The 12,933-nt window shown below is 41.2% G+C and overlaps 1 protein-coding gene across 1 annotated transcript in view; it reads left to right on the top strand.

The window, feature by feature from the left end:
* The first annotated feature begins 412 nt into the window (after positions 1-412).
* Positions 413-12,933, top strand: part of BARD1 (BRCA1 associated RING domain 1) — a 43,383-nt gene continuing 30,862 nt past the window's right edge. The window contains exons 1-4 of the mRNA XM_082001849.1: positions 413-630; positions 759-815; positions 4,395-4,540; positions 11,292-12,283. Of these exons, the coding sequence (XP_081857975.1) occupies positions 491-630; positions 759-815; positions 4,395-4,540; positions 11,292-12,283 (1,335 nt within the window). The 5' untranslated portion in view covers positions 413-490. The remainder of the gene's footprint in view (positions 631-758; positions 816-4,394; positions 4,541-11,291; positions 12,284-12,933) is intronic.

The raw sequence follows: 12,933 nt of genomic DNA, 5'->3' as shown, positions 1-12,933 counted from the left end.
CACCCATTTCAGTCTTCGTTCATAGATTCACAGAATGACAGAATCACTTAGGTTCAAAAAGATCTTTAAGATCAAGTCCAGCCGTTTAACCTAGCACTGCCAAGTCCACCACTACACCACGGCAGGAGATGTTTGTGCCGCGTGAGACGTGTTCGTTATAAATAGATATTGGAAAGATGTATATAGATGCATCGAATCTGGGTATTTGATTGATTTGGATGCTACTGAAGTATCTCAACCCTGAATTCCAGGCTGGCTCTCAGCCAGCCCGCCATTTTCCTCATCCATCCCCTCACGGGTGGCCCCGCCCCTTTCGCACGGCCCCCCCCTCTGGCCCCGCCCCGCCCCCGAAGCGCGGGAAGCGCGGCGGCCGCGGGGCGGTGGGCGCGGCCCCTCCGAACGCGCATGCGCGCTGCTGAGCGCGCAGCCTTCGGCGCCTGCGCAGTGGCGGCGGGCGGGCTATTTGGAGCAACAGCAGCGGTGACGAGCGATGCGGGAGGTGCTGCGCGGCCGCTCGGGCAACCGGCCGGCCTCGGGCGGCGAGCCCCTCATGGCGCCGCCCGGCCCGCCCTGGGCCCGCACTCGCGCCGCGCTGGGGCGGCTGGAGAGAGCGCTGAGCTGCTCCCGCTGGTAACCGATGCCCTTCCTCCCCCTTTACCCTTTGCACCCCGGCCGCGCTGCCGGCAGGCGAGCGGAGCCGCCGCTGTGCCCTCAAGGCCGCGTGTGTTAAAATTACGGCGTTTGTCCTCTGCCCACAGCGCCGGCGTCCTGCGGGAGCCCGTGTCCCTGGGGCAGTGCGATCACGTCTTCTGCCTGTAAGTAGCGCGGCGCGCCGGGGACTGGCCGGCCCGCCTGCCTCCCCGGGCCGCCGGCGCTTGGCAGGGCGGCCCGAGGCTCCCTGCCCTCCTTGCTGCCAAGCTTCGGTGAAGGGCCTGGTGCTTGCGGGAGGTGGGCAGCGGTGGTGCTTTCTGGCCGGAGAGAGAGAAGTGGGAGCTGTTGGCCCCCAGGAGGTCCGACTTATTGCTCTGGGGTGGGTGTCTGGCTCGCTAGAGCGAAGGCCTGGCTTTGTGACTGCTGGCTGTGGCTTCAGGATGTTTGCCTGGTGTAGAGGGAACGCTCGGTCTCATGGTGTGGAGGGCTGCCCACTCGTAGTGGGGCAGGAGAAGAAAACAGTAGCCGGTTCTTACCGTCATCAACTCCTTTCTCTTCCTCACTTCACAACAAAGAAAAAGGTGTGCCCTGTGCTTGAGAGGATTGGGTGCTGCTTGTCGTTGCTTTGGCCTTCTGCTGCGCTAGTGGCTTTGTTCCTTCAGATCTGCCGCTGTAGCTGTTCCTGTATTCATGTCCATCCGAGCATGCTGGGGTAACATGAGTACCTCTACTTACCGTTTGTCAGATGATATCAATGTTCAGAAAACTAAGTTAGTTCTGAGGCAGTTCTGAGGAAGTGGTAGTCACTTGGCTGAGCTTGGGATGACTCACAGGCAAGTCCTGAGTCCTTCCTGCTCCAGAACCTCGTTTGGGGAAGGTGGTGGAACCTTCTGGGTGTCCTGTATGTCGCTGCTCTTCATAGCATATGAATGCAAACACAGGGAGTTAAAAGGTCAGTCATCTATCTTAAACAGTTTCTTTGCACAGCACAGATATGAGCTGTCTATCAAAATCCTATGCTTGTTACAGTGGAGAGCATAGACACTCTATAACCTCTGCTTGTGAGCCAGTCTAGATATTCAGCTTTGCCTCTTGTTAATGCTGCAGTCACTATGTCAATAAAAGCAGAGGAAAACGCTCCCTTTCCTCCCTCACGGCTGTGCAGTTATTCCGTCTTCAGCTGTAACTTTATAATCAGAGATTAAAATTTTAAAGGCCTGAAGAGTAAAATATGAGCAAAAGATTTTCTTGCTCTTTTTAGGGAGTAACTGATGATGAGACAGATGCCCTCAGCATTTCTTCCCTCCCTATTAAAAGATATACAAATGAATTATTTCTATCCAGACATGTGGGGTCTTTCTCAGCTTTGGCCATTAATTGCTGTAGAAGATTCTGCATCTGAAGCAAATTTTTTGTTACTTGTTCAATTTGTACTTACTGTCCACAGCATACCTGGTAAAATAATCCCCAGAAGTTTGTACAAGTTACTTATAAATAAGTTCCTATCAATCTTAGAACTCTTTTCTCAGGTGCAGTATGGTTTGCTGAAGGGTAGCATAAGGGTGGCATAATAAATATAATTGTTTAGTTGTCAGGCACCTAAGCCCTTGTGGTTCTATTTTGGATAACGCCATTGTATTCTAGGTGACAGATTTCAAACACCTACTGTTTGAAGTGCTTATTTTGTTTTAAGAAAAATTTTCAAGACATCAGAAGATGTTGCAGTTTGCATTGATGAGGCAGGAAAGACTAGCCAATAGGAGTCTTAAGTATTCATTAGCAGCTATTTCTTACTCCAGAAAAAGAGTTTATTTGCTGTGACCCAAGTTATTGTTATACCTGGTATTTTCTCCTTTGTGTGCCTGACCTTTTAGTCATCAATTTAACATGTTCTTCGATGACTGAATTTTGGATGGTGGCTATTTTTAAAAATAAAACTAAGGAAATTCAGATTAACTTGTTTACAAGCAAGTTTGTTAGGGCATGGACTGAATCTGCAGTATTCTGACATGAACCCAATCTGATCCATTGCTAAAGACAGACATTTATTAATATACCTGGGAAGAAGCAGGGTGAATGGCTGGAGCTGGCTTCTCATATATGAAGTGAAATATGTGAAACTAATGAACTGCAATAATCGGGTCACACATAATGTAGCTGGTTCTCCCTCAGCATGGGTTTTATTATGGGCAGGGATATTTATTAAGATGAGTTTCTGCAGTTTTGTCTGAGTAACTCTACTAAGTTACAGTTAATGGATAATGACTGTAAAAACCCAACAGCTAGAAGTAATTAGAAAATGTCGTAGTATAGTCATTCTGCATTTCCTCTGCACTAGCTTTTACAGATGTGGGAGACCTGAGGCCAACTTTTCTAGAGAACGAGACCCAGTTGGTTCTCATCTTTGCTCTGAGTGATTTGTCAATGTCATCTAGAATATGTCAAAGCCAAGAATTGTACTTCAGTCTCCCTGATCATAGCAGTGTCTTAACTGTGAGGTCCTTTACCTACTCAGAGCAGGCTGCTTTAAGGACATAATGCACCTAGCAGCCAATTTTACATGCCAGTTTTCCTGTCTTGGGATTAACTGAAGGCCTGATACTTGTGTGGTGTTTGAGGAAGAGGTGCCAGTGCAGAGAACAGATCTGAAAATAACTCTCCTCTTAAGGAAAGCGGTGGTAGTTATACTTCTGTTTTTGTTAACCGATATGCTACTAGCTTGGGGGTGTATGACTGTCAGCTTCCAAGATGACTCTATATTTAGAATCTAGATGTACAGACCTTGATCTTCCTCCCCATGTAGCAGCGTCTTGATATTACTTGCATTCTGTTCTTCTGAATGTTTAACATGATCTGCTTGCATGTAATTTTATACCTCTGGCTAGAATTGTGTGTGCTATAGAGGTAACAGACTCTTGAAATTAATTCAGTCTTGAGTATGTGAATTTATAATGTATACTTAATAGGATAGATTGGAATTGGGAAGCGACAGTGGCCCTTGGATGTTGCAGTTCAGGTGGCAAATCATAAGGTCCTCTCACTGGACTAATCAGATGAATAAAAGATTTTGGGCTCATATGGGGAGAGTAGTATTGCTAAGAAGCTACAAGTGTTAAATGACCTTTACGAAGTAAATGTGTTCCCCCTTGATAATCTCCTGGCATAAATGCTCTAGAAGAGGAAAGTGATGGAATACTCTGACTACCTGCAGTTCCTCATGGGGATTCTTACAGAAAAGTGTTCGGACAGGTGAAATTTCACAATATCAAGAAAATTTTAAGTAGGAAAAATTGGAAATTTATGGAAGCTTATGATGTGTTTGCTTTCTGTCACTTTTTTAAAAAACTGAAGGCTGCAGAAGAATAGCCTTGTCTCTAGCTGGCGTGTAAAAGTGGAGTTTTAACTGTCAGATCCTAATTGTTACCTGGAGACAAACAGCAATGGAGCTTTAGCATACCTTGAAAATTTGGATCAGCTTGTGAGTCTGTGGGAGTCACAAGATACACATCTTTCATGACAGTGTTCTGACAAGGCTCTGGACTTGGCTTGCTTAATTATGGCTTGTTACTTGCCATGATAAATATGTCCTCTCCTGCATTTGTGACTAACTCATATGGGCTTTACAATAGTGGTTTGTCAATGCTAAAATAAGATTCTTGCTGAGCATTTGGCTGTGGAGAGGTTGATAGTGAGTACAGTAGCTAACTTCTGCTGGATAATGGATTTTTACTTTTGGCTTTCAGATCTTGCGTGGGTGACTGTGTTGGCACAGAATGCCCAGTGTGCCACGTGCCAGCCTGGGTGCAAGATGCACAGATAAACCGGCAACTAGATAACATGATTCAGCTTTGCAGCAAACTGCGGCATCTACTGGGTGCAGACACCTCAGGTAAGAGCAAACCTGTGTTTCTGACAGCCGTTGAATCCAGACCGCTCTGTTTTATTTCACTTTGTGGGCTTTATAGAGGATGAGCAGTGCAGCCCTGTTTAAGATTCTGAAAGGCTGTTCTGAATCATGTTTGGAAAATTTTATTTGAAGAGAACTGTCTGTATGGATTGCTTGTTTTTTGAAACTGTTTTACTAAGAAATCTGCATGAATGGGTTAGTCCATAATTCATTAGAATCTGTCTTCCAAAATTAGGTGAAAGTGGGATATATTCCCAAGTCACGTGGCAGTTAGTTGCACAAACCAGGGGCACAAGATGTCATATCTTGTGCTCTTAGAGGAGCACAAATGTGTAATATTCTGCAGTGTACGCTTCTTCGGGGGGGGCGGCTGTTAAAGAATTAAGCATATATTCTCTTGCCTCTTGTGTATTTGTGCACTGAGGTGTGCATGCTGTGCCAGTAACTTTCAGTTTAGGGTTTTTGCATGCAGAAAAATTTGTGTTCCTTGCCTGAAGGGGGAAGGAGGCAAGTCTTACCTCATTCATTTTTGGGTCCCTAACGGTCAGCTAGTTTGCTACAATGGAATTTTGTCACAGCTGACTGTGCTAGAAGACTGCAGAGATCATACTCTGGGAACTCATCTCTCTATCAAATTTTAGGCTGATTGTCAAAGTAGGAAAAAATGAAGTGAAATGAGTGTAGGTGAGTGTATGTCTCTTCTGCAAGCCCAGAGAGGAGCATTTTATGTAATACCAAGTTTTAGAAACTATCCATTTAGCTGTCAGATAAAGAAAAGGTAATTCTTCCTTCACTGTTGCTTCCTAATATGTTTGTCTAAATTAAAGATTCTTTTTCTAAGTCTAATCCCATTGGCATCTTCATGTTCATTTATGGGGTAGCTCTTTACTGACATCAAAATACATTGAAGTGAGGAAGCCTATGTCCCACTGCACAGGAATACATTTCATGTAGATACAAAATCCTATGGTGATTAAATCTTCTGGAACATAGAAAATGTAGATGATGACTTAAATAGTATTTCAGGGAAATGTTTTGAGTGGTGAAGGCTTTTAAAAACATAGTTGGAGGAGAATCTCTGAGAGGAGCTATTTGTGATGCTATAAAGCATTTAAAATACAGTATGATAGTATCAATACTGCTTGGATGTTTTGGAGAACTTTACAGATGGATTAGCTTTTACAAATTGATCTGTTTCACTTGTACTAGAAGTTGAATAATACATTTAATCCCATAGTTCCCCTAAAATAAGGCTTGCATGGTTTGGCTAAACCACAGAACAGAGTGAGGTTCTTTTTATTGTTCCTTGTTCTAACTTAAAAGCAGATACAATTGAAGTTTACAAGACCATTTTATTTGGAGTTAAATTTATGAATCGATGTGGGAGATTACTTTCTATCACTTGTAGTCTTTGCCTTGTACTAAAGATTAATGGCCTTCTGGATGTTTCATACTGAGGTTAAGGAAGATACCTCCTGAGTTGGTGATAGTTCACTGTCAGGAATGCTTTGGATACGTAAGTAGATAAGCACACTTCTAACAGCCAATTATGTGTTGTACTATGGCAAATCACAGAATGTGTGAGCTTTAAGGATTCTGAGAGCAAATTCTTTAGGATGTTTTGTCACTCATCTCTGGCAAATCTCTCATCTCCCAGAGTTGTATGTCCTGAACATAATGTATGCAAAGTGAAATGTGTTTTGAGTTTGGAGAATCAGGGCCTCCCTTGTTAAGGAGTTGCTCTCGTGTTCTTATGGCACTGTACTGCTGCCACGTTTCTGTCAACAATACCTTCCTTTTGTTAGAAGGTCAAAAATTGCATTTTATGTTCTGGTAAAGGAGACAGACTGAAAAAAATCTTTCTATGAAGAAAAGGAAGAGAAGCAGTTGCAAAATTAATTGTTCTATATATTTGTTTTATGTGCCTTTTGCATATTTGCTTTATATGCCTTGTTTTGGGTCACTTGTGGCTTGTCTCAAGGCTTCTGTTTGAGATCCTTGTTGACACTGAAGTTTTTAATGCAAATGCATCACCCTACCCATTTTTTAATCTACGATAGACCTAGTGAATGCAGTAAGTTGTGTGTTGTCTTTAGAAACACACAGAACTACTGTGACTGAAAAGGATAGGGTTAAGCTCGTGTGTTGAATATTTCAAGTATAAAAATCCCTGTACCCCCAGGTTCCACAGTCTATATGTACTTTGTAGTCCACTGGGATAAGAATAGCTTTTTGCCAAACTGTGTGTGTTCTAAGAAGCAGCAGCAAGTAATTCAGGAAAGACTGCACAAAACAGCTAATACTTCCCTTTTAAATTAAAGGGAAGCACAGCAAATGACACCACAGAATAATACTTAGGTGACTGAAGGGGAATTGGCAAACAATGAATCTGAAACTGGCTAGAAAATGCAAACTATAGGTAGCAAATGCTGAGTCTCAAAATTAATTCACTTGTTAGAGATGTTATATCCCTAGTCGGTGGCAAGGTGAGGAGAGTTGTCTGACCTTTTCACTGCCTAGTGTTGTACCTTTGTGAGGGTAATGGGAAGGTCTCTGGCTGGCAGGCTTCATAGATGGGATGTCTACACCTCCAAATCTTTAGCAGAGTCCAAGACATCTTGAGAACTGGAGTTGATGGGATGACTGGCTTCATAGGTGAGTAATTAGTGAGAACTTGTTGAATCATGGACATAGTATACTAGACATGAAGAAGGTTGATTTACAGTAATGATTTTGAAAGTGAATTTCTAAGTACTTCAGCAGATTTTTGTGTGATCCTCTTTTAAAAAGAAGAAACTGTTGTAAATTTTCACAATGCAACCATTTATAGATGATTTTACCTTATTCTTTGTAACATAATCAGCTTCACTCTAACAGTCAAACAGAAAGCCTTCCTTCCCTGTTCTCGTACAGAGCTAGACCTTGCAGGTGTTGGTCAAAGCTTCCTAAGCTCATGTTGATGCTGGTGGACAGTGGGAGAGAGATTGCCTTTTGATTAGCCTTTATAGTATCATAATTTAGTTCCACATTTACTGATGTGGAGGGAAAGACGTTGAACTCCTGTTGTAATAGATTACCTTGCATTTCATGTATACTCTGACATTTTTCATAATAGCTAAAGATGAGTTTTTGAATAGCTGGAATTTCTCTCTTTTTATCCCGTGTTGAATACTTAACTTGCAAAATAATCATGTTTCACTGAAGGCACTAATGTTGCACAGATGGTACCAAAGCACTTCCCTTTGATTTTTAATAAGGGACTAGTTTGTCAAAGAGATTTCTCAACTTCTGTTCTGAAACCTATAATAGAGAATAATTTGAAAGGCACACAATGTGCATCATTATATTCCTTTGATGCAGATTAATGATAGCTAAACCACGTTTTCTAATTGCTCCTTTTTTTCCTGCTGCAGCCTGCTATTGCACTACAGCAGAACTCTAGTTGCAAGGCACTGTGTAGCTCCTAATATTTTTGTCTCAACCCTTTTAACACTTAAGAAATTCAACTCTTATTAGATGTCAGCATTAAGAAATCTGTGCTTATTATGGGCAAGTAAGTCTAATTTAGAAAGAATTCAGTTAATACATTGTGTGTATGAATGAATGTTATGTTTAATAGGTAATGGAGAATAAATCTACTGCATTTATTATAGGCTGATTCTAATACTGTTATTGTGGATAGTCTTTACACTATTGCAGGTGCTTAAAGCATGCCTTACTAATTCTAGATTTTACTGATTTACCTTGTCTCAATGCATCTCAAAATTTTGTGAGGATAATTTTTATGTATTAAAGGCAAGTCTTAATGATATATAGTGATTTTTTTCATCCCTGTTGAGACACGAGCTCTGGCTTCCAACTTGGAGACAGCAAAGAATTCCTTTGGATTGATTTTTCTATGAGCAATTTTCTCTGAAGGTAGTTTAACTGAATGCACTTAGCTACCAGATAATACCATCTTTATATAAATTAGTATTTACATATTAAACCATAAGAACTTCCTTTCAGTTCCTTAGCACTGTGTCTCTTCTCTCTCTTTCTCATGCCTCTGGGTCCATCAGAGGATTAGATTTTCAGGGAGGGTAGGTTGGCCATTTGTACTTAATACTTCTACTCCCTACCTTGTACACTCTGGAAATGGAGGAAACGGGCAGCAGAGTCTAAGAATAATGTTTCTTTGCAGATGCTACGCAGAACTGTTCGGGTAAAGTTGTTAGCTGCATAGTAATCTGAAAGGTGGAGTTATTGAAGAATGGCTGAGACAACATACACCCTGGCAGAAATTGCAGTTATTTACCCCAGTAATCTGTGGAGAGAGACCCTGGGCGTGCGTGGCTGGCCTCTCAGCGTGACGGATCTCTTTCGCAGTATGTGTGGCCTTTTAATCGTGCTCCACAAGTGCCTTGCTATTCTAAAACATGCAACGTATTCTTTTACACTTGAAGTAGTTGCATGTGAGGAAAAATAACCCTGGGAAAGTATGTATTTGGTGTATTTTCAGCAGGCTTTTAATAACTTGACTAGTAAGTCCCTGCTGAGCAACCAGTAATGAACAGATCAGTTTAAGAACCCTTGTGGTTGATTTTTTTTTTTCCCAAGCTTTCTTGCTGCCAGAAGTGGTATATATGTAGCTTCCAGTGTAAATACTTAATTGTGTTATGCTGCTTTAGATCCTACTTCTGAAGGACAGTGCCTTTGACTGAATTTGTCACTTGGACTTTAAAGTCTTACAGTGCTATACACATCAAAAAGAATTCTGGCCATCACAAAACTGTTGCACAAATTACTTTTGCAAGCTGATTTTATTCTTGCTCTTTACTTGAGGATGACTGATAGTTCTAGCAAGGTAAATGTTTTAGAAGGAAATCTGTTAGTTGTGTAAACAGTGAAGGCAAGACAAGTAAATAGTAACTGTGCTTTGTATTTTGCATCTGTTTGCAATCAAGATCTTCCTTTTTTAGATGTTATTGTCAGAGTGAAATTGTATGTGATATCTTTCTGAAGGCTAGCTAGTTATGAGATTTCAATCTCAATTTCAGGGGTTTTTTTCCTGTTTGCACCAAGCCCAGCCCTGTAGGAAATCCAAATAGCTGGAGTTCTGTGCTTGATGATTATCTTTAGATACCTAAATGATTGATTAGCTAGCCTCAAGCTCTGTTCTTAAAGACACATTTGGTCTGGTGCTTTACTTATTCCTTTAGTTAAATCTAATATCTAGCATATTTTAATTCAAGTGTTAAGTAGGGTAGTTTAAGATTGAGGAAACATTTAACCTTGAAATACTGCTTTAAAAGAAAACTGCAAGTGTCTATTTTGGTGTTGAATTACTAGTTCTGTTCTAAGTGAAATTTCAAACTTTTTTTTTGTGGCTAAGGGATTGGGACTAGTTTGTCTGCTGTCTTGAGTTTGTCACAGGTTGCTGTGGAAAACAACAGGCTGTAGTTACTAACACTGAAAATAGAAGAGAAGGTGTGGAGAAGACAAATTAGCTCTAGAAAGTTAATGCAGCAAAGTGCAAGTAACACATTGTTTCAGTGAGTGGCTGTCTTTCACTTTTAATAATTGAGACTTGGTATAGTTTACTTCAAGAATGTTTAAAAAAAACCCCCACACTGCTCTTGATCTTAGTTCTGTTTAATAACAATAATAATAGTAATAACACTTGCCTCACTACGCAAAATTAATATTGTTTTTGTGATTGATTGCCATAAATCACCAGACTTTTGTGAATGGTAGTTTAGTTTCCGAGGTTGGAGGCAACAGAAAGAATGAGTTGTGCGTTTACTTTAGAGGACTTGTCCAAATAACCTAAAATAACTCAGATTTCCAAGAAGGAATCAGTAAAAAAATCTGTTAATAGTTCTTTTGCACTGAAAGAGTTGTTGTTAAATTAAATTAGTGTCTTACTTAGAGGTCACTTTATGCTCCTTAACTTATTCTTAGAGCCATTGAGGACACCATTTATAATCCTTGTTCTCAACTTATTTCATGCACTGGGAGTACAGGATATTCCTCCATCATCTGGGTTATTGATTTGTGATATGCTGTATGATGTGATTTAGAAAATTGCTTCATTGCATATTTTTAGAGAAATGCTTGAGATCATTGAAATGTGTAGCTTCCTTGGAATTATTTACTACCGAGGGGTAAAGGGTCAAATGACAGGACACAATTGCTTCCAGATATTCTACATATTCCTCTGATTCATCTGCTATATCTGTGGAATCAGTCAAAATTTCCCAGGAATTTTCAACATAATAAGGATGTTATTTTTACTTGCTTGCAGCTACTCTTCCTGTTTGTCTTCAGGTGAACTGTAGTATCTTTTTAGAAAACTGTTCTGTGCTCTTTTGTATATGCACAGACTACTTTGTTAAACCTGTTTTGAAGGAAAACTCAGTGTCTTCTCTATAATCTGGTCAGAAGTCTTCTGTGCATATGCTGCATTGTGGACCCAGATGATTGAGGGAGATGATTTCTCTACCAGGGGGCTCACTTAGCTAGTGGATAGCTTTAGCTGCCCTGGGGTCCCTGAACTCGAGAGTGGTGTGTGACCTTGCCAGTTGTTTTAAAGCCATTACATGTGTCCCTTCAGAAGAAATGAAGGCACTTATAGGTTGTATTTAGTAACACTTCATCAGTTTCTACGGTTGTTACTCTGATCTTTTTTCTTTGTGATCTTCTACTGAAGAGTACTCTATATATTATTTTTCCTTTTCCCTGATGCACTTAGAGTCAACAGAAGATAAGTCTGCACCAGCTGACTCAGACTTTGGACAAAAGAATAAGAAGGAACAGATTAAAATGTGGTTCAGCCCAAGAAGTAGGAAGATTCGATGCGTCCTGAACAAGAGTCAGCCCAAGACGAAAAGTGGTGACCTTTGTCAAGACACATCTTCAATTTATGATTTCTTTCCTTCCCCTCCTCATGAAAAGCCCTCCAAACCAGCAAAAAAGCCAGCACAGAGGCAGAGTAAGAAGATGAAGAAGAAACGTCTAGCAGACATTAACAAAGCATGGAGCTTAGACAATCCTGAGCAGAAAGGAGGAGTTGATAAGACTCCCAAGGAAAAATGTGTGACCATCTGCAGTCAACCGGTAGTCCTGTGCACTCTGGAACCAAATAGCCCTGAAGAGACACTTCAGCAGGAGTCTGTAAAGGAAGCGGACTCCAGCAAAAATACAGAAAGTGTAGAACTGTCACCACAGGTAAAATCATCAGAGAAGAAAGATAACAGTGAGGTTGCGTGCCCTACACAAGTCAGCAAGGAAAAAAATTGTGCTACAGAGACATCCTTGTCAGTAGAAGAGGAAACTACACCTTTAAAACGTGGAAGGGAGCAATCCAGACTTCCAGTTACTTCTCAGTCTAAAAGACCAAGAACTGAGAGGAGCATTAGTGGCAAGTCAGGCAGGCAGGCAGTTTGCTTAGAGGAGTTACCTCAGGGTTGCCCCATCTCCCCAGCGAGTGAACACAAGACACCAGTTCGAATTTCTTCCTCTGTATCAAAACTCACTGACACTGTAATGAAGACCAGAAGCTCTGCAGTCTTTCAAGCAATAAATAGTCCTTCACTTTCAAAATCTCCCTCTACCCCAACTACTTCTAAGACTTGTAATCAAGCAGGAATACCACATAGTCCTGTGTTGAAGTCCCCTGGTGGTAATCCAATTGCCAGAAGAAATTACAAAGGAGAGACTTTGCTCCATGTTGCTTCCATCAAGGTAGGACCATCATCTTCTAGTTCAGCTTTAAGCAGGGGTTTAAAAAGACAAGTTGTGTTAAAAATATCCTGGAAAGCTGTTACTTCAGTATGTCCTATTTCTGGGGGGAAACTAATCTTGTGGTCTTTTTCATCTAGGTTTACTGGGGACTTTCCAACCTGATTCTCTGATTTCATAAAGAAATTACTATTGCAATGATTAAAGATGGTTATCCTTGCGAAACTCAGTGTACTATGGTGTCAGTTATACCTATGAGTTCTAGTAAGTGATAAGCATTCAAATGTTTTGGTCTTATGTGCCAGAAAACTGTCCCTAATTTGTCATAAGGAGTTTAGCTAGGTATTTCAGATCTCACTGGCTGATCTTGATCAGTTTAACTTGACCTGGTAACTCAACCAGGACAAGATCTGTATTACCTACATAAAGATAACTCTATGCAACCTTAATTGAGGTGAACTACTTCGTAATTTTTGAGATCCTCCATCTGATTTAAGTGTTGGCTCAAGAGGAATGAAATGCCACACCCTGGGATTCCCATGCTGAGCCCTATGCTCTGAGCATGCTGTCCTCACAGATAGTGGAGAAGGAAGAACTAAGAGAGAGTTGGGATGTTCTCAGGAGACTTCACTTTGATGTAGGCTCAATGTTAC

The sequence above is a fragment of the Phaethon aethereus genome, assembly GCF_964289735.1.
Source record: "Phaethon aethereus genome assembly, chromosome: 6".
Lineage (NCBI taxonomy): Eukaryota > Metazoa > Chordata > Aves > Phaethontiformes > Phaethontidae > Phaethon > Phaethon aethereus.
This window is presented reverse-complemented; position numbering and strand designations above follow the sequence as displayed.